Source organism: Oncorhynchus gorbuscha, linkage group LG06, assembly GCF_021184085.1.
Source record: "Oncorhynchus gorbuscha isolate QuinsamMale2020 ecotype Even-year linkage group LG06, OgorEven_v1.0, whole genome shotgun sequence".
Lineage (NCBI taxonomy): Eukaryota > Metazoa > Chordata > Actinopteri > Salmoniformes > Salmonidae > Oncorhynchus > Oncorhynchus gorbuscha.
Window position 1 is genome coordinate 25654739 of NC_060178.1, and position 23194 is coordinate 25677932.

Genomic DNA, 23194 nt, shown 5'->3' on the forward strand with positions numbered 1-23194 from the left:
ATTACATGGGCTTGCTCCTACCTACCTCTCTGATTTGGTCCTGCCGTACATACCTACACGTACGCTACGGTCACAAGACGCAGGCCTCCTAATTGTCCCTAGAATTTCTAAGCAAACAGCTGGAGGCAGGGCTTTCTCCTATAGAGCTCCATTTTTATGGAACGGTCTGCCTACCCATGTCAGAGACGCAAACTCGGTCTCAACCTTTAAGTCTTTACTGAAGACTCATCTCTTCAGTGGGTCATATGATTGAGTGTAGTCTGGCCCAGGAGTGGGAAGGTGAACGGAAAGGCTCTGGAGCAACGAACCGCCCTTGCTGTCTCTGCCTGGCCGGTTCCCCTTTTTCCACTGGGATTCTCTGCCTCTAACCCTGTTACGGGGGCTGAGTCACTGGCTTGCTGGGGCTCTCTCGTGCCGTCCCTGGGGGTGCGTCACCTGGGTGGGTTGATTCACTGTTGTGGTCGGCCTGTCTGGGTTTCCTCCCCCCCCTTGGGTTGTACCGTGTCGGAGATCTTTGTGGGCTATACTCGGCCTTGTCTCAGGATGGTAAGTTGGTGGTTGAAGATTTCCCTCTAGTGGTGTGGGGGCTGTGCTTTGGCAAAGTGGGTGGGGTTATATCCTTCCTGTTTGGCCCTGTCCGGGGTGTCCTCGGATGGGGCCACAGTGTCTCCTGACCCCTCCTGTCTCAGCCTCCAGTATTTATGCTGCAGTAGTTTATGTGTCGGGGGGCTAGGGTCAGTTTGTTTATCTGGAGTACTTCTCCTGTCCTATTCGGTGTCCTGTGTAAATCTAAGTGTGCGTTCTCTAATTCTCTCCTTCTCTCTTTCTTTCTCTCTCTCGGAGGACCTGAGCCCTAGGACCATGCCCCAGGACTACCTGACATGATGACTCCTTGCTGTCCCCAGTCCACCTGGCCATGCTGCTGCTCCAGTTTCAACTGGCCTGGGCCCTAGGACCATGTCCCAGGACTACCTGACATGAGGACTCCTTGCTGTCCCCAGTCCACCTGGCCATGCTCCTGCTCCAGTTTCAACTGTTCTGCCTTACTATTATTCAACCATGCTGGTCATTTATGAACATTTGAACATCTTGGCCACGTTCTGTTATAATCTCCACCCGGCACAGCCAGAAGAGGACTGGCCACCCCACATATGCTCTCTCTAATTCCCTCTTTCTTTCTCTCTCTCGGAGGACCTGAGCCCTAGGACCGTGCCCCAGGACTACCTGACATGATGGCTCCTTGCTGTCCCCAGTCCACCTGACTGTGCTGCTGCTCCAGTTTCAACTGTTCTGCCTTATTATTATTTGACCATGCTGGTCATTTATGAACATTTGAACATCTTGGTCATGTTCTGTTATAATCTCTACCCGGCACAGCCAGAAGAGGACTGGCCACCCCACATAGCCCGGTTCCTCTCTAGGTTTCTTCCTAGGTTTTGGCCTTTCTAGGGAGTTTTTCCTAGCCACCGTGCTTTTACACCTGCATTGTTTGCTGTTTGGGGTTTTAGGCTGGGTTTCTGTACAGCACTTTGAGATATCAGCTGATGTACGAAGGGCTATATAAATAAATTTGATTTGATTTGATTTGAATGTGAGGTGAGAAGGAGCAGCAAGGAGAAGGTGCCAGACTCAGCAGAGTTTCAGAACCCTTCTATCCACAGGCCGTGTTGAATACAGCTCAGCAGCAAACCAGCGGTGGAGAAGATGAGATTCAACGTGTTTTACCATCAAAATGACTGTCTCTGACGCCTTTTCATTTGGTTATGCAATAGATGCCCTAAAATTGACTGCCATTCAGTTCCATGATAGATATTAACTAATGAACAAGACTTGGAATGTAGTTTAGCTTTTGGCGTAATAATTTCAAAACATTTTATTCGACTTGAGGGGAGTTCTGGGATTGCAATCTAAGAAGTGTATGTAAACAAAATAGTGCAATCGGTTTCATAATCGGTCTCATAAGGTACTCACCTTCCAATGGTGTTAGGCAGTGAGGTGAGCTGGTTGTCATCCACTTTTAATGTTGTGAGTTTTTTCAACATTCCTGCAATAGAGTCAAACACTCATTTGATTATTTTTTTTTACGGCACAAACAAAAACAAAAAGCAAAGACCACAGTTAAAAGGAATTATTCAAACCCATTGCCAACATAATCCTCTTACCATTTCATTCATTTACAGCCAGGAAATGATTTACAAACTTACTAAGTACAAAATAACTTCATAGTTTGTGTAAATTAAATGCCAGCATTCAAACGAATAAATGTTTCACTCCAAATACAAATGACATTTTAATGACGCAAAGCCATTTGATTGTTAATAACAAAACAACTCAGGGAAATGCACTCTCAGATAACAGCCTCCGAGAGGAGCCACCATGATGAATGCAGTCATTACAGAATTAATCATCCTCTCTCAGCCTTCTTTCCTAATCATCAATTCTTGATCCTTTCTCCATTCTCTTTAACCAGGAGATACCATTGGTTGCAGACGGGAGAGAGCTGAGACAATCTAACCAGGAAATGGCATTTGTTGCAAAGTGGAGAGAGCTGAGACAATCTAACCAGGAGACACTATTGTTGCAGAGGGAAGTGAACAGAGAAGTTACATGGCCAATCCATTTGTTGCAGATGGGAGAGAGCAGAGAAAATCTAACCAGGAGATACCGTTTGTTGCAGATGGAAGAGAGCAGAGAAAATCTAACCAGGAAATACCATTTGTTGCAGAGTGGAGAGAGCAGAGAAAATCTAACCAGGAAATACCATTTGTTGCAGAGTGGAGAGAGCTGAGACAATCTTATCAGCAGACACTATTGTTGCAGAGGGACGAGAACAGAGACGTTCTATGGCCTCACCTATGGTGTCAGGCAGATGCTGCAGCATGTTGGAGGAGAGCAGGAGGTCCTCCAGGGACTCACAGCCAGAGATGTCAGTGTCAAGGCTTTCAATCCTGTTTTTAGCCAGGTCCAGGTAGCGCAGATGCCTCAGCTTCCCTATACACTTCAGAAGCAGGGGAGGGAGATACATGGAGCGATGGATGTTAGAGGGGGTGGGAGAGAGAGAGAGAGACAGAGAGAGAGAAAAAAAGGGAGAGAGAGAGACAAAGTGAGTGAGTGAGAAAGGGAGACATAGCAAAAAAGCAGGGGTTTGAGAGACAAAGCAATGGATGTTAGGGGGCGTGGGGGGGAGAGAGAGAAGAAGGCAGGGTTTTGAGAGACATGGACAGATGGATGTTAATATGTACAGACTCAGTGAGCATAGCCTTGCTATTCATCACTCATTCATATATCCTTATGTACATGTTCCTTATCCCCTTACACTGTGTATAAGACAGTAGTTTTGGAATTGTTAGTTAGATTACTTGTTGGTTATCACTGCATTGTCGGAACTAGAAGCACAAGCATTTCGCTACACTCGCATTAACATCTGCTAACCATGTGTATGTGACAAATAAAATTTGATTTGATTTTGATTTGATTTGAGAAAGGCCGCCGTAGGCAGACATGGCTCTCAAGAGAAGACAGGCTATGTGCTCACTGCCCACAAAATGAGGTGGAAACTGAGCTGCACTTCCTAACCTCCTGCCCAATGTATGACAATATTAGAGAGACATATTTCCCTCAGATTACACAGATCCACAAAGAATTCGAAAACAAATCCAATTTTGATAAACTCCCATATCTACTGGGTGAAATTCCACAGTGTGCCATCACAGCAGCAAGATTTGTGACCTGTTGCCACAAGAAACAACAAACACCATTGTAAATACAACCCATATTTATGCTTATTTATTTTCCCTTGTGTACTTTAACCATTTGTACATTGTTACAACACTGTATATACACATTTACACACACACACACACACACACACACACACACACACACACACACACACACACACACACACACACACACACACACACACACACACACACACACACACACACACACACACACACACACACACACACACACACACACACACACACACATACATACATACATACATACATACATACATACATACATACATACATACATACATACATACATACATACATACATACATACATACATACATACATATATATATAAAATATGACATTTGTAATGTCTTTATTGTTTTGAAACTTCTGTATGTTTAATGTTTACTGTTAATTTTTATTGTTTATTTCACTTTTGTATATTATCTACCTCACTTGCTTTGGCAATGTTAACACATGTTTCCCATGCCAATAAAGCCCCTCGAATTGAATTGTTAGAGGGGGTGGGAGACAGAGCAAAGAAAACAGGGGTTTGAGGGAACTTTTTTCAAAGGTTGCCCTATGGTGGTGCATAACTAACCCCTATGCACTGACCCACATGAACTAACTAGCGCATCACTGCCCATACACAGACTTCATCAGGGCCAATGAAAAAATGACACAGACAGATAATAAATGGAGGTGTAGGCCTACCCCAGGTATTGTCTGCAGTGAGTTGTTGTCCATCCACAGCTCCTTTAGGTTATGGATCTGCTCCAGGACTTCAGGCTGAAACACAAAGCACACACACATTACGTCTGTGTCTAGAACCAGCGCAGGAGGGCTGGACAGTAGAAAATATCCCAGAAACTAAGGCAGAGAGATAAGAAAGCCCTGGCCATTTTGTCTCATGGGCAGGCTGGCAGGTGGTATGTAGTTTTAAGTAAATGAAGTGCGGTCTTAACACCAATCGATATAAGAAGTGAATAACAATACCAATGGGCATAATTACTTAAACAAAGTAGGCATGTCAATGATGGCATTTGCACAATGAGTGGTGCAAAGTCGCTCCTCCAGATGTATTCTAGAATGAATCTCACGTTCCGTATTCTAGAATGGAAGCGGTGTGTTTGAATCTCGTATGGAGTCCTGTGAGTGATGGTGTTGGATACAGACGTGTGGAGAGGCCTAGCCAGACTGTGTGTGACTATCGGGACTGAAGGCTCTACCTGACTATGTGAAATCACTCCATTAGACCAGGCTGGGAGACTAGGTGACAGACCTCACGGTCCTTCATGCTGCCCTAATCAATTCCAATCTTTCTCATGCATTTCTTTTCGCAGCATGGTGTGGCTTTACTCAGTGGCATAGCACAGTTTACCGGGGCCCCGCAAGGTTCGAGCAAAAAAAACCTTTTTTGTGTCTATAAAAAAAAACTATGCCATGGGACATGGAGAAAAATGTGAAGTTTTATTGCTAATCTCTTGCTATTTTACATATTTTACATTGACGCTGAGATAAAATGTTGCTGTTTAAGAGCTAATTTCCTGCTATTATATACATATTGCCATGAGGCTAACAGAAAGATCATCAGCTTAAAGCAAACTTAATGTAATATGCTATCTGAGGGGCTGGGAGGGGGGGGCTAAGCCTGTGGTTTTACTGGCAATCGATAAGGACTCCAGATGGTTTTCTGGAATATTCTCTATTTAGAGTATGTTTGAGTATTATTTATTCTCAGTTGTTTTTGATTTTATTTTACCTTTATTGAACTAGGCAAGTCAGTTAAGAACAAATTCTTATTTTCAATGACGGCCTTTCAATGACGGTTGTGAGGGTAGCTACAGTACCTTGTGTGTTCACTAAAAAGTTGTGATGTTTTATTGAGTTTGGAAAGGGCATGCTCCTAAAAAAACTGGATGTGCTTGCTTCAGTTACATCATTTGTGATAGAAGTTGATAGAATCTCAGTATGGAATCAGGCAAAACCTAACAACAAAAACAGGAGGTACACAACCACTTCCTAAAACAATATTGAAATTCCTACAGTATCAACAGAGCCTTTACAACATAGCAATCTAAAATCAAACTGATGCTATGCATATTCTATTAACTACTGAACCAGAAATTGTTAGCAAACTTCAAACAAAAACTAATTAAGTTCCCTTCCCACCAAGGGTATAAACAAGGTTGACTGGCATTGGATAATGGAAGCGCTGCTAAAAACTCTCTGTATTTTCTGTGTCCCCTACCTTCCCTCTACCCTCCCAAAACATCACACAAAATCTCAAAATCCCCATTAAACTCATGAAGTGTTGAGTGTAATATGAGTCAATACTCCACTACTCACAATCTACAATACAGTAGAGCTGGAGTCAGTACAGTAGCACCACACTGTTGTGCTTGTAAGTTTTAATGAGAAACGAAGAGAGGGGTTTGGTTGGCACCTTGTCCATATCTCCGGTTCTCTCCGGATAGAGATGAAACACTTGGTTAGTGCTCGGTGCAGTGGAGCTTCCTGTGGAGAGGCATGTCTTCTTGTCCGTCTTTGAAGCCCTGCGATGTAATTGCTGATGCCATCCACTGCTCTGCTCTCTACACCGGCTCTCTGAGCACCAGCACCCCCCCCCCCCAAACCTCTCTTCCTTCCCCAAGCAGGGACTAATTAGGAAACTTTCCTCACAGTATTCCCTGAATCACTCTCTGCCACTGTGACACACACCTCAGCATCTGTTCTTGACTCAGCTGGACCCAAATGTGCTGAGGTCATCACCTCTGATGTTGCACTTTCCTGTAGTTCTGTCAGTGGCAGACGTTTTTACATCTGCATCTTCTGCATTGCATGTGCTTAGCCTAGAGTAAGACAGACAACGTTTTCAGTCTCATTCATATCAATGAGCTGCTTGTGCTGAAGGTCTTCTTACGTCAAACAAGCTAAAGGTCTTTTGAATCCTGGTCTTATACATGTAAATGTTGGCAGTTTAGTAAAACTGGGTATTAATATACAGCTTCTCAGCTGAAGACTGATTGCCACTCAAATAAGGCATGAGCTTAAATCAGTTGGAGAGAGCTTTCATAGAGCCTCTGGTTCAGTCAGAATCTTAGAAGCTCTTTTGACTGAAAGCTGTCTCTCTCCACAAAACAATACCAGTAAACCAGGGTGGATAAAGTCCATTCATTCTCAGGGCTGAAAAACACTGACATAGTCTAAGATTCACCACAAAAACCATCAGCTGAAGAAAATGCATGTTGGCACAAAGTATAGGGTAGACAAGGAAGCAACAACAGCTTAAGGAATGTGAGAAAATGCACTCTATTTTCCCTGGGCTTCAAAATCACCAGGCAATAAAGCTACACTAGAGGGTTCTATCTGAGGGGAATTGAGATGGCAATTGGTAATGTTGCTCACACTATCAGCAAAAAGCAACAGGAGTCCTTGAATGGGGATGAGGTAGAGCAGTGGTTCCCAACCAGAGGCACTAGGACCCCAGGGGGTACTGGGCCTATCCACCAGGGGTACTTGAGAAGACTGATGAGCCCATAGGCCTACTGGTAAAATGCACATGAGGGGGTACTTCAAGCAGAGCAAAAATCAGTTGGTGGTAGAATAACTGAAAAGGGATGGGAACCACTGGGAGAATCAGATAGGTCATAAGTAGAGGGAGAAATGCTTGTATTTAAGTAGGGCACAGATTGGGAGTTAAAGACTATTGCATGAGAAAGAGTAGGAAAACATTGGAGTCATTCTGAGCTGACTATTTGTGCTGGTCTGTCTTTCCCCTTGAGTGAGGAGGCGGCAGGTGCTGCTGTGTGCATTGCAGAGGGCTCTGTGGACAATTAAGGCATCATTGGGACCTGTGGCACAGAACATGTCATGCATGGCTCCAGCCAGCAGCTCTCCCCAGGGCTCCCCAGTCCTCAGCCCCAGTCCCAGCACAGTGTGAGATCTTGTTAACCAGGGATGACTTTGGGATGTTACGTTACACCCTTGAAAGGCCTCCCTCCCTGAGCATTCTGCATCCTCACACTTCATATCGCCCCCTTCCAGATATCCCATGGATTGTTGGTCAATGACCATGCAGCATTTTGATCAAACCTGCCCTCACAGTACCTCTCTAGTGTATCATCCATTTCCCATTCTGAGAACCTGGGAATAGTATGACTGTTTTTATCTCCCTATTACTCTGCTCTAAACTTGAGGGGTATACTACAATGCAGGATCAATGAGTTAGCCAGCTAACTTGCCGAAATATTCTGAAATCATGTTTACATTTTTTAGAAAGATAAGGTTGAAATGGGCATGGTCTCTTTGACTCAACTTCCAAAAACACATATCTCGGTTTAGCTTTCGTAATGAACCAGGAAATCAATAGTCATTTCTGGTTGTTAATCAAAGTTAACTGGCTAACTCATTGATCCTGCTTTGTAGTATACCACTCCGGACCACTAATCAGTGAGATAAATACACAGAACACAGTCCAGAGAACATAGCCAATAGGAAGAAAAGGGAGGGTTAAAAGAAAGGTAAACTAGTCAAATCACTAGCTAAAAAAAACACAATCATGGCTTACGCTTTGGTTTCAGACTCAATGTTTTCTCCAGACTCTGTGGTCATTTACCGCTTACAGACCAGGCGATTGATTTAGACAACCACTAAATGAATGTGACATGGCCAGCATCAAGCACAGTGCAGGGGGATAGGGCTGGATTGTTTGATAAATTCCCTGCCATTGTTTACTCCAGCTCCAACAGCCAATTAAAATGTGCTCGGTGGTGGGTGTCCTGATGTGCCAAGTCGTGCACATTTGAGCTACCCTAGTAAATAATGCATCAAGTGTACACACACACACACACACACACACACACACACACACACACACACACACACACACACACACACACACACACACACACACACACACACACACACACACACACACACACACACACACACACACACACACACACACACACACACACAGGCACACACTCACGCACACACAAATGCCTGCCCGCCCAAAGACGCGCACACACACAGCGGGTGGGCGGGGGAGCAATGCTGGAGACCTAATGAGGGTGTAGAGCAGATTGAGGGGGGTCCTGCTCTGACCTGTCCCCCAGGTCTTCTGGGCCATGGATGCCTGTGTGGTGACAGCTGCTGTCCATGTGACTGGCGTCTTCAAATAGCCTCTTTTCTTACCAGTTCAGTGAATTCATTGCTTCCCAAGTCTAATCGCTCCAGCTGTGACAGTCTGTGTATTGACCTGCAGCAAACAAGAGGGAAGAGCCTCAGATTCTGGCATAGAAACAAAGTCCCCATTTAGAAAGGCCAATCACCAGCAACACTCCCTCCAAACCAGGCTTCCTGCAATTCTGCCATCCCAGAGGGGTATGGCATGCAAGCCAGACATCCCCACACATTCACATAATATTCACTGCAAATTTAAAACAGCTCAAATCAAAACAATGCAGTTAGTTAGTTAATGATTAATGTAACATGAAACGGCTTTCTCCATTGCACCAGGCAACACTTCAAATTAGACTCGTTCATCCATGCAATGTAATGTACACAATGTCAGCCGGGGAGAGCAATGTCAGAATGATTCAATCTAAGATGTTTTGCATGGCATTACTAGTTATATTGGCTTGGTATTGCAGAGGACCTTTGTCTTGAGTGGTGAATAGTGAGCATCCATTGGTCAAATCAGTAAAGCAGATACTGCTGTTTTATGTCATGATATAGAGCAGCTGGCCCACATAGCAATTAGTCAATTCCAATAATGATGTGAGAACAAACAGATCAGAACCCTCATGGCAGAATGTCTCCCCCATCCTTCATAACATAACAAAGCCTGTGTGTTATCTATACCCTTCCTCTAGGATACACTTCCCTCTCCAATGACTCCACGGTAACATGATGAACTCATTAATTGAATGAGGACATTACACTTATCGTCAAGGGGAAACACGTTTCAGTTGGTTTACACAAATGAACAAACATCCCTTGCTGTGCCACACCTGAGGTGGAAGAGGAGGAGTTTACTTCGTTCAACTTGGTTTCTAGTGTGGGGGATAAGTTTATTGGTCATGTTTGGATAAAAATAGTTTTCAATCAGGACACCTGAGGGAGCCAGCATGCACCAACTAATGTGAGCAGTGTGTGTGTCTGTCTCTGGGGCTTGCAGCTCAGCACTCTCCACGATGATAAATCGCAACATCATTGGCTGCGCTCCACTGGCTACACACCTGTACACACACGTTCCAACATGGGATGGGGCCTTCTTCACATTTCATTTAGACATCAAATAACAAGGCCTGAGCAACAGGGACTGGCCACAGCACAGCACAGTGCCCCTCCTCTGACACATGCTACCCGTCGCACAGAGAGAGACAGATGGCATTTGCTTTAGAAGCTGCTATTTACCGTGCTCTCACACTAATCTGCCCATTAGAATTCCAGCCTGGAATGTTACTCAGGCTATTTGGCCACCCGGAGGTGTATATTTCTACTTGTACTTATTATGGATCCCCAATGCCAAGGCAGCAGCTACTCTTCCTGGGGTCCAGCAAAATGAAGGCTGTTATACAATTTTAAAAACATAACACTTTCACAACACATGCAGTGTGCCCTCAGGCCACTGCTCTACTACCACATATCTACAACATTAAAGCCATATGTGCGTGTGTGTATAGCGTGTATGTTATTGTGGTATGCACGTGTCTGTGCTTGTGTCTCTTCACAGTCCCGCTGTTCCATAAGGTGTATTTTTATCTGTTTTTAAAATGTAATTTTACTGCTTGCATGTGTTACTTGATGTGGAATATAGTTCCATGTAGTCATGGCTGTATGCAGTACTGTGCGCCCATAGTCTGTTCTTGACTGTGAAGAGACCTCTGGTGGCATGTCTTGTGGGGTATGCATGGGTGTCCGAGCTGTGCGCCAGCAGTTCAAACAGACAGCTCGGTGCATTCAACATGTCAAAACCTCTCACAAATACAAGTAGTGATGAAGTCAATCTCTCCTCTACTTTGAGCCAGGAGAGATTGACATGCATATCATTAATGTTAGCTCTCTGTGTACATCCGTGCTGCCCTGTTCTGAGCCAATTGCAATTTCCCTAAGTCCCTCTTTTGTCGCACCTGACCACACAGTCCAGGTGTGACAAACTAGGGCCTGTAGGACCTGCCTTGTTGATAGTGCTGTTGTATCAATAGGTTTCGACCATGACAGTTACAATCCAGGGTTACTCCAAGCAGTTTAGTCACCTCAACTTACTCAATTTCCACATTATGCATGACACTATTTAGCTGAGGTTTAAGGTTTGTGTGGTGCAGGGGTAATGATACAAATCGAAGCCTTCCATATGGAGTAGTATCTTGGGCAGGGTTGGATGATTCATAGGGGCTGTATGGGCATGTTGGCTGCTAAAACTGTCAAGGCTTTCATTAACAGACACGTTTCATGGTTAGATCAGTGGCTTCGACATAAGAGAGAGAGGACAGATCGGAGGTGGGTAAGCTGGCCAGAGTGCAATGGGAAGAGGGATATCATTTATTTTAGGTGCTTGGGGAAAGCACAGACATTGTAATAAAGGACTCTCTACTAACATGTGGATAGATAACACTCAAAGTTCGGCATGATAGTTCTCTCTAATTGCAGGAATCAGTGACATTGGCTGCAAGTTACCCATGAAGTTCAGTGAAAAGTGTGTTGGCAAAGAGCAAAGTTTCATTTATTGTAACCTTTCCTGTCAATCCCATGATCAAACACGCCTCTGTAGCTAACACTGGCTGCCCTGGTGAGGTGAGGTCTGTGTGCTGAGTCACTCACTTTGGCATCGTTTTCAGGTGGTTCTCTCGCAATTCCAGGATCCGTAACTTGGAAAGTCTGAAAGGTAGAGGACGTCAAAAACACACACATCCACAAGACAGAAAACAGATTTTTCCATCTCAGTATTAATAGATGCTAATGCTATGCATAGGACAGTAAAGTATTTCAGAAAAAAACATGACATCCCAACCTTAAATTCCATTACACTGAGCCCAAGAGTAATACCACTGCTGTTTTGATAAATCATGACTTTTTCTCCATTCATCATCAAACCAGATAGGAGATGCTGCTAAGTGACAGATCGAAATTGACTGGGGGGAGGGGTGGTCCAAAATAGGGGAGGGTTGTAAAACTATTTGTTTGCTTTAGGGAGGGTTGTGTATTTTTTCGAGGGGCATAGGGGAGGGTAGTACATTTTTTCCCTGGTTTACAGTTGCTCCTCTGCTCGTATTTTCCCGATAAACAACGGCTTGACTTACTTTTGATATTACCCTAATAAAAGTTTGGAAACGTTTGTTATGGTTTGGTATGGTGTAGCTATTATTAAGCTTTAGCTACTGCATGTCATGTTTTGTCATAGATTGTCATGTCTTGTCCCTGTGCTTTCTCTTCTATTCGTTTCCCCCTGCTGGTCTTATTAGGTTCTTTCCCTCTCTCTATCTCTCTCCCTCTCTCTCTCTCTCTCTCTCTCTATCGTTCCGTTCCTGCTCCCAGCTGTTCCTCATTCTCCTAACTACCTCGTTTACTCTTTCACACCTGTCCCCTATTTTGCCCTCTGATTAGAGTCCCTATTTCTCCCTCTGTTTCCGCTTCTGTCCTTGTCGGATCCTTGTTTGCTGTACTGTGTCCTTGTTCCGTCCTGTCGTGTTTTTGCCTTCTTCAGATGCTGCGTGTGAGCAGGTGTCTCTATCAGCTACGGCCTGCGCCACCCGAAGCGACCTGCAGTCTGTGGTCGCATCTCCTGTTGTTCCCCTCTACTGACTAGAGGATTTCAGTTATTCCTGTTTGGACATTACCAGTGAAAGAATTCAGGATTAATCGTTTTTTGTTAAGACTGGAATAAACTCTGTTTCTGTTAAGTCGCTTTTGGGTCCTCATTCACCTGCATAACACTGCAGGCCTATGATAAGAAGGTAGTTCGCCCCGGTGCTCCAACTGACTCTGACAGTTGAACTGTTTCAGAGCTACCAAAGTTACTCCTATAATCTAACAATATAATGCTTATCTTTATTACCCTCCTTCTGTATGTCTATATCTGTATAGCAGATGCAGTAGCCATCTGACAAAGAAATGTATGATGCAAGCAGTAAAATTAGATTTTTAAAAACAGACACAAATACACCATATGGAACAGCAGGGACTGTGAAGCAACACAAACATAGGCACAGACGCAAGCATACACACACATGAAAACATATGCACTATACACACACGTACACATGGATTTTGTATTGAAGATATGTGGTAGTGGTGGAATAGGGGTCTGACGGCACACGGTGTGTTGTGGAATCTGTGAAGGTATTGTAATGTTTTTAAAATTGTAAAACTCCCTTAATTTTGAGAGTAGCTGCTACCTTATCAACAGCTAATGGGGATCCATTATAAATACAAATGTCGGTGTCGTATCATGCCACCGGCATATCTATCTCTCTGGGGTTAGGCCTAAGCTTCTCTTCCTTATAATATATATATATATATATCCACCATATAAAAACAAATTATAGTACCATATATATATATATATATATATACACTGCTCAAAAAATAAAGGGAACATTTAAACAACACAATGTAACTCCAAGTCAATCACACTTCTGTGAAATCAAACTGTCCACTTAGGAAGCAACACTGATTGAGACAGGCTGGTACATCAGGAGACAGGCTAGTACATCAGGAGACAGGCTGGTACATCAGGAGACAGGCTGGTACATCAGGAGACAGGCTGGTACATCAGGAGACAGGCTGGTACATCAGGAGACAGGCTGGTACATCAGGAGACAGGCTGGTACATCAGGAGACAGGCTGGTACATCAGGAGACGTGGAGGAGGCCGTAGGAGGGCAACAACCCAGCAGCAGGACCGCTACCTCCGCCTTTGTGCAAGGAGGGGCAGGAGGAGTACTGCCAGAGCCCCGCACAGCCCTCCATGTGCTCGCCAGAGGTAGCCTGACTGCCATTAGGTACCGAGATGAGATCCTCAGACCCCTTGTGAGACCATATGCTGGTGCGGTTGGCCCTGGGTTCCTCCTAATGGAAGACAATGCTAGACCTCATGTGGCTGGAGTGTGTCAGCAGTTCCTGCAATAGGAAGGCATTGATGCTATGGACTGGCCCGTCCGTTCCCCAGACTTGAATTCAATTGAGCACATCTGGGACATCATGTCTCGCTCCATCCACCAACGCCACGTTGCACCACAGACTGTCCAGGGGTTGGCGGATGCTTTAGTCCAGGTCTGGGAGGAGATCCCTCAGGAGACCATCCGCCACCTCATCAGGAGCATGCCCAGGCGTTGTAGGGAGGTCATACAGGCACGTGGAGGCCACACACACTACTGAGCCTCATTTTGACTTGTTTTAAGGACATTACATCAAAGTTGGATCAGCCTGTAGTGTGGTTTTCCACTTTAATTTTGAGTGTGACTCCAAATCCAGACCTCCATGGGTTGATACATTTGATTCCCATGGATCATTTTTGTGTGATTTTGTTGTCAGCACATTCAACTCTGTAAAGAAAATAGTATTTAATAAAAATATTTCATTCATTCAGATCTAGGATGTGTTATTTTAGTGTTCCCTTTATTTTTTTGAGCAGTGTATATGCCCTGATGCATTTGTGCTAAGCTCTGACAGCTGAACCGCGGGGCGGGCAATTATTGTTTTAGGAAAGTAAATGTGGCTCATTTGGCCAACATACCTCATTTATTGATGGCGCTGGCTGCGCTAGGTTGGATCTGAATGTATATGGATGTCCATAAAATTTCTTAAAATGTCCGGTAAATTAAAATATTTCCTGTCATGTTATGGTGCCCCACTCTGATATTGTTTTTATGAAGATTTTAGAATATTCACATTAACATCTGTCACCAATTGTATGGAAACCTAGCTATAGACACCGAATAAGAGTTCAGTGTACCTTTGATTATGCCTGCACATCATAGTCCACCAGCAGCCCCAAACATCTGAAGAATAAGCTACCAGCCAAACAAGCTTGTAAGAATTGTACTTAAACTCGCCCCTCATACTCATCTGGAGGTTGAGAATGTTTTCGTCTCCATCTCTGTAATGTGTCTGTATATGCAGTGGGGAAAAAAAGTATTTAGTCAGCCACCAATTGTGCAAGTTCTCCCACTTAAAAAGATGAGAGGCCTGTAATTTTCATCATAGGTACACTTCAACTATGACAGACAAAAATCCAGAAAATCACATTGTAGGCTTTTTTTATGAATTTACTTGCAAATTATGGTGGAAAATAAGTATTTAGTCAATAACAAAAGTTTCTCAATACTTTATCTATCCACATGTTATATACGTCAAACGTTTTCTGTAAGTCTTCACAAGGTTTTCACACACTGTATTTTGTCCCATTCCTCCATGCAGATCTCCTCTAGAGCAGTGATGTTTTGGGGCTGTTGCTGGGCAACACGGACATTCAACTCCCTCCAAAGATTTTCTATGGGGTTGAGATCTGAAGACTGGCTAGGCCACTCCAGGATCTTGAAATGCTTCTTACGAAGCCACTTGTTCGTTGCCCGGGCGGTGTGTTTGGGATCATTGTCATGCTGAAAGACCCAGCCACGTTTCATCTTCAATGTCCTTGCTGATGGAAGGAGGTTTTCACTCGTGATCTCACAATACATGGCCCCATTCATTCTTTCCTTTACACGGATCAGTCGTCATGGTCCCTTTGCAGAAAAACAGACCCAAAGCATGAAGTTTCCATCCCCATGCTTCACAGTAGGTATGGTGTTCTTTGGATGCAACCCAGCATTCTTTGTCCTCCAAACACAACGAGTTGAGTTTTTACCAAAAAGTTATATTTTGGTTTTATCTGACCATATGACATTCTCCCAATCTTCTTCTGGATCATCCAAATGCTCTCTAGCAAACTTCAGACGCGCCTGGACATGTACTGGCTTAAGCAGGAGGACACTTCTGGCACTGCAGGATTTGAATCCCTGGCGGCGTAGTGTGTTACTGATGGTAGGCTTTGTTACTTTGGTCCCCGCTCTCTGCAGGTCATTCACTAGGTCCCCCCGTGTGGTTCTGAGATTTTTGCTCACCGTTCTTGTGATCATTTTGACCCCACGGGGTGAGATCTGCGTGGAGCCCCATATCGAGGGAGATTATCAGTGGTCTTGTATGTCTTCCATTTCCTAATAATTGCTCCCACACTTGATTTCTTCAAACCAAGCTGCTTACCTGTTGCACATTCAGTCTTCCCAGCCTGGTGCAGGTCTACAATTTTGTTTCTGGTGTCCTTTGACAGCTCTTTGGTCTTGGCCATAGTGGAGTTTGAAGTGAGACTGTTTGAGATTGTGAACAGGTGTCTTTTATACTGATAACAAGTTCAATCAGGTGCCATTAATACAGGTAACGAGTGGAGGACAGAGGAGCCTCTTGAAGAAGTTACAGGTCTGTGAGAGCCAGAAATCTTGCTTGTTTGTAGGTGACCAAATACTTATTTTCTACCATTATTTGCAAATAAATTCATTAAAAATCCTACAATGTGATTTTCTGTTTTTTTTTCTCATTTTGTCTGTCATAGTTGAAGTGTACCTATGATGAAAATTACAGGCCTCTCTCATCTTTTTAAGTGGGAAAACTTGCACAATTGGTGGCTGACTAAATACTTTTTTGCCCCACTGTATTTCATTGTATATGTATTTATGTAAAAATAGGGAACACAATGGAAATAAATCCCAGATCAATCAATAATTCAATCCAAACTGTGCAGCAGGGTCTTGGTGAATGGAAAGAGCCATCTGTTGCAAAACACCAAAAAGTTGAATGACATTCAGAGACTGTTAAGCCAAGCCTTCGATACTGGGTATCAAAATGTTGAAAACCTGATTTCCCCCCAGCTGATCACTGTCTGCAGATGGCTCTGATCGTAGGTTAATGAAACAGGCAGGGAGAGAGAGTCTGTGGTGCTCAGCAAACACTCAACCTTCTGACCCGTAGCCCTGCGTGGCATCGACTGTGCCACAAAAGCATGCTGAAGTGGCAAAGTTGATATCCACGTTCATACAGTTATTGTTATTTGTGGTCGTAAATATTATTTTGAGTTAATTCGATGAGGAGGTAGTTTGTTTAATTAAGGGTCATGTGAAAATATGTATAACTTTGGGGAGGGGGGTGCATTTTTTTTCCCAGGACACCTAGAGTTGGACGGTCCCTTGCCCCCAGTACATTTAGATCTGTCCCTAAACCATTGCTTTATTCATGCAAGCCCCAGGCAAGTGTGTGCAGAGAATGAAGAACAGTCTGTTTGAACCCACCCAGGCATACTGGTAACTGAATAAAAGTTCCAATCCAAACCATACACAGAGGGCCTCTTGTTTTGCAACTGAGGGCCCTTGGCCCCACAACACCAGAACAAGGGAGTCCATAGGCAGAACTCACCTCCCAAAGTTGGCGGGGAGGTATTCCAGAAAGGCATCGTTTAAGAAGAGCTGTGTCAGGTTGAGGAGCTGGGTGAAGCCCTCTGGGAGCCTACAGTGGAGAGATGGGCAATGAGAGAGACGGAAAGGGAGAGAGAGAAAGAATCCCTGTGCAGATGTCATCACAATACAGTACCCCTTGGATATAAAAAAATTACACAGCACGGAAGAAGTACAAAAAGAAGCTCCTCAAGGACAATCCAGAGACACTATTTTCTGACCGCTACAAAGAGGGGAATGTAAGCAACTTCATTTTCCACAAAGACCATCCCCTGGCATGGCACAGTGCTGTAAGAGCACACTACCCCTATGTCAAGAGAGAGGGTATTGGCCCAGGGTGGAAACTAAAAATACTAGACATTGAGGAAATTTAAGCAACCTCTGTCAACGAGTACAAGCCTGGGACAGTAATGGTGCAGGGCATGCTCAAGCAGTTCCAGCAGGGGATCAAAGAGAGAGCACATCAGGAAAAGCTCTCTCTCGGTAACGACTCGTCCATCCTGAGTAGAGGTCGACCGATTATGATTTTTCTACGCCGATACCGATTATTAGAGGACCAAAAACCGCTTTTAAAAATGTATTTGTAATAATGACAATTACAACAATACTGAATGAACACTTATTTTAACTTGATATAATACATCAATAAAATCAATTTAGCCTCAAGTAAATAATTAAACATGTTCAATTTGGTTTAAATAATGAAAAAACAAAGTGTTGGAGAAGAAAGTAAAAGTGCAATATGTGCTATGTAAGAAACCTAACGTTTCAGTTCCTTGCTCAGAACATGAGAACATATGAAAGCTGGTGGTTCCTTTTAACTTCTTGCGTCGAGCAATCCCGTATCCGGGAGCGTCATCATAGCCTCAAGCTCATTACCATAACGCAACGTTAACGATTCATGAAAATCGCAAATGAAATTAAATAAATATATTGGCTCACAAGCTTAGCCTTTTGTTAACAACACTGTCATCTCAGATTTTCAAAATATGATTTTCAACCATAGCTACACAAGCATTTGTGTAAGAGTATTGATAGCTAGCATAGCATTAAGCCTAGCATTCAGCAGGAAACATTTTCACAAAAACAAGAAAAGTATTCAAATAAAATCATTTACCTTTGAAGAACTTCGGATGTTTTCAATGAGGAGACTCTCAGTTAGATAGCAAATGTTCATTTTTTCCAAAAATATTATTTGTGTAGGAGAAATCGCTCCGTTTTGTTCATCACATTTGGCTAAGAATAACCCCCGAAAATTCAGTCATTACAACGCCAAACTTCTTTCCAAATTAACTCCATAATATCGACAGAAACATGGCAAACGTTGTTTAGAATCAATCCTTTCGTGTTTTTCCGCAAATGGAAAAATACACGCAGCTGGAGATTACGCAATAATTGCGACGGAGGACACCAAGCGAGCACCTGGTAGATGTAGTGTAAAATGGTCATCTTCCAATGATATGCCTACAAATACGTCACAATGCTGCAGACACCTTGGGGAAACGACAGTGTAAGCTCATTCCTGGCGAATTCACAGCCATATAAGGAGACATTGGAACACAGCGCCTTCAAAATCTGGGGCACTTCCTGTTTGAAATTTCATCTTGGTTTCACCTGTAGCATCAGTTCTGTGGCACACACAGATAATATCTTTGCAGTTTTGGAAACGTCAGTGTTTTCTTTCCAAAGCTGTCAATTATATTCATAGTCGAGCATATTTTCGTGACAAAATATATTTTTTAGAACGGGAACGTTTTTTTTTAATCCAAAAATTAAAAGAGCGCCCCCTATATTGAAGTTAACATGAGTCTTCAATATTCCCAGATAGGAACTTTTAGGTTGGAATTATAGGACTATTTCCCTCTATACCATTTGTATTTCATTAACCTTTGACTATTGGATGTTCTTATAGGCACTTTAGTATTGCCAGTGTAACAGTTTAGCTTCCGTCCCTCTCCTCGCTCCTCCCTGGGCTCGAACCAGCAACACAACGACAACAGCCACCATCGAAGCAGCGTTACCCATGCAGAGCAAGGGGAACAACTACTAGAAGGCTCAGAGCGAGTGACGTTTGAAACGCTATTAGCGCACGCTAACTAGCTAGCCATTTCACTTCGGTTACACCAGTCTCATCTCGGGAGTTGATAGGCTTGAAGTCATAAACAGCGCAATGCTTGACGCACAACGAAGAGCTGCTGGCAAAATGCACTAAAGTGCTGTTTGAATTCATGTTTACGTGCCTGCTTCTGCCTACCACCCCTCAGTCAGATACTTAGATTCTTGTATGCTCAGTCAGATTATATGCAACACAGGGCACGCTAGATAATATCTAGTAATATCATCAACCATGTGTAGTTAACTAGTGATTATGATTGATTGTTTTTTATAAGATAAGTTTAAATGCTAGCTAGCAACTTACCTTGGCTAACTGCATTTGCGTAACAGGCAGTAACAAATCATCTTGGTTTTACCCCTGTTTGAATTCTGGGGGGTAGTTCTATGAACTAACTTGCCTAGTTAAATAAAAGGTCTAAAAAATATATTATAATTAAAAAAAACATTTGTAAATCGGCGCCCAAAAATACAGATTTCCGATTGTTATGAAAACTTGAAATCGGCCCTAATTAATCGGTCGACCTCTAATCCTGAGTGAGAGAAACAACAACACAGAAACACATGGCACAGCTAACAGCAGTGAAGGAGGAGGGAGAGAAACACATGGCACAGCTATCAGCAGTGAAGGAGGAGAGAGAGAAACACATGGCACAGCTAACAGCAGTGAAGGAGGAGGGAGAGAAACACATGGCACAGCTAACAGCAGTGAAGGAAAAGGGAGAGAAACATGGCACAGCTAACAGCAGTGAAGGAGGAGAGAGAGAAACACATGGCACAGCTATCAGCAGTGAAGGAGGAGGGAGAGAAACACATGGCACAGCTATCAGCAGTGAAGGAGGAGGGAGAGAAACACATGGCACAGCTAACAGCAGTGAAGGAGGAGGGAGAGAAACACATGGCACAGCTATCAGCAGTGAAGGAAAAGGGCAGAGAAAGGAGGAGGAGAGAAAACATGGCACAGCTATCAGCAGTGAAGGAGGAGGGAGAGAAACACATGAAGCTATCAGCATGGCACAGCTATCAGCAGTGAAGGAGGAGGGAGAGAAACACATGGCACAGCTAACAGCAGTGAAGGAAAAGGGAGAGAAACATGGCACAGCTAACAGCAGTGAAGGAAAAGGGAGAGAAACATGGCACAGCTATCAGCAGTGAAGGAGGAGGGAGAGAAACACATGGCACAGCTAACAGCAATGAAGGAAAAGGGAGAGAAACACATGGCACAGCTATCAGCAGTGAAGGAGGAGGGAGAGAAACACATGGCACAGCTAACAGCAGTGAAGGAGGAGAGAGAGAAACACATGGCACAGCTAACAGCAGTGAAGGAGGAGAGAGATAAACACATGGCACAGCTAACAGCAGTGAAGGAGGAGGGAGAGAAACACATGGCACAGCTATCAGCAGTGAAGGAGGAGGGAGAGAAACACATGGCACAGCTAACAGCAGTGAAGGAGGAGAGAGAGAAACACATGGCACAGCTAACAGCAGTGAAGGAGGAGGGAGAGAAACACATGGCACAGCTATCAGCAGTGAAGGAAAAGGGAGGAAACACATGGCACAGCTATCAGCAGTGAAGGAGGAGGGAGAGAAACACATGGCACAGCTATCAGCAGTGAAGGAGGAGAGAGAGAAACACATGGCACAGCTAACAGCAGTGAAGGAGGAGAGAGAGAAACACATGGCACAGCTAACAGCAGTGAAGGAGGAGGGAGAGAAACACATGGCACAGCTAACAGCAGTGAAGGAGGAGAGAGAGAAACACATGGCACAGCTATCAGCAGTGAAGGAGGAGAGAGAGAAACACATGGCACAGCTATCAGCAGTGAAGGAGGAGGGAGAGAAACACATGGCACAGCTAATAGCAGTGAAGGAGGAGGTGAGAAAGCTGAGGTGTTACAGACACTCCCCCAGAGAAACCATCAAAACAGCCCACCTCAGACACAGACCACAACCACAATGGAACCGACAACATAGGACCCACCAACCCAACAGACCCCACCCCCTCCTAACAGCCCCCGTCAGCTCCACCGATAGCTCTCCTGACAACCCATTGAGGACACACAAAAGCCAGAAATTGTGCTCCTCATTGACTCAAATGGCAAATAAACTTTTTCCCAAACACAAACTGGCTAATCTCTGGTGCCCAAACACTAGGCATGACCTAGAGCTGTTGTCAGAGGACAGACTAGGGTCCCCCAGCCACATTATAAATCACACGGTCACAAATGACCTGAGGGCCCAGCAGGAAAGGATGGCCACATCACTCAACGGAGTGATTGAAAAAGCTTTTTCCACTTTCTCCAACGCACAAGTGGTTATCTCCACCCTGCTATCATGAAAAGACATTCACCTTGCCACCATACAGAGGGTGAACGCAAGCATTTCCCTTGACTGTGCCTCAAAACCTAATGTCGACTTGGCCCACCAGTCCACCCTAGACTTAAACAACCTTTACCACCAGGCAGAAATCCCAACTTTTGCCAGGACCCGGAAGGACGTCACCCTCAACCGCAGCACCTTACACAGGAGCAGCGAACACCCCGCCCAGACCAGCGAGACACCCTGAGAACCCACGCCAAGAGGATCTACACCCATAGCTTCACGAGCCACACCCCAACCAGCTGAGACCATCCCAAATAAACCCTGGCCACACCCTATATTTTTTTTATTTTACCTTTATTTAACTTATGAACAAATTCTTATTTTCAATGATGGTCATCTGCCTTTGGCCTAAAGAGCAGGAACCCAGACTTCATCAAATAAATTGGAAATACAGACACTGTTATCCTACAAGAAACATGGTATATATGAGACAGACCAACTGGTTGCCTTTTAGGTTACAGAGAGCTGGTAGTCCCATCCACCAAACTACCAGGTGTTAAAAAGGAAAGAGAGTAGTTTTATACCCCCCAACCCTAGCCTGTGGTTGACCAAATAGAATTCCTGGTAATAAAATTGTAAAAATTGTAAAGTTGTCAAATTAAAAAGTATCCCATTTCAGGCTCAATGTGTAGACAATTTGAACCAATGAGAACTTGCCACATGTAGCTATGAGTCCCAGACTGACATTCCTCCCATGTCTCTGACACATTAATAATGTAATCCCTATTACAGAAAAACAACTAATTCCCTCTTGACCTTAAGTCCTCTGCGTTGTGTATGCATCTTAAAATATTACTACATCACTGACCTCAACCCAGAGTCTCTCAGAGCGTTCATAGTCAGGCCATTAACACCCCTATCAGATCACAGCAAAATCAGTCTACTTAAACAGAGCAATACTCAATCATGAGGAGGCATCAAAGCCAAAATAACTGCACTATATTAAGAAATGCTATAGGTGGAAAGAAAGTAGTGTAGAAACCTACCAAAAACAACTAGGCAACAACAAATTCTATCCCTTTTAGACAACTGGACAAAACTTTTCACTGTAATAGTGAAGGTGTAAACCTGGCAGCAGAATGCCTAAACAGTATATTTGACCTTTCAGCTTCCCTATCAAATCTAAAAATTTCAAGCACAAAACCTAAGAAAATCAACAACAATGACAAATGATTTGATAAAGAATGTAAAAACCTAAGAAAGAAATTGAGAAACCTATCCAACCAAAAACATAGAGACCCAGAAGACTTGAGTCTACGCCTTCACTATGGTGAATCAATAAAACAATACAGAAATATACTACAGAAAAAGATGGAACAGCACACAATGAAATTGAAGAATCCATAGCATCTAACCACTTCTGGGAAAATTGGAACATACTAAACAAACAACACAAAGAGTTATCTATCCAAAACAGAGATGTGTGGATAAACCACTTCTCCAATCTTTTTGGCACTATAAGAACAAA

The 23194-nt window shown here is 43.8% G+C and overlaps 1 protein-coding gene across 1 annotated transcript in view; it reads right to left on the reverse strand.

Annotated features, from left to right (window-relative positions):
* The window catches only part of LOC124037758 (leucine-rich repeat-containing protein 7-like), a 169206-nt gene that overhangs the window by 78286 nt on the left and 67726 nt on the right, over positions 1–23194 (reverse strand). Inside the window, 6 exon segments of the mRNA XM_046352775.1 lie at positions 1972–2044; positions 2854–2998; positions 4458–4532; positions 8943–9006; positions 11574–11630; positions 17195–17284. Coding sequence (XP_046208731.1) covers positions 1972–2044; positions 2854–2998; positions 4458–4532; positions 8943–9006; positions 11574–11630; positions 17195–17284 — 504 coding nt within the window.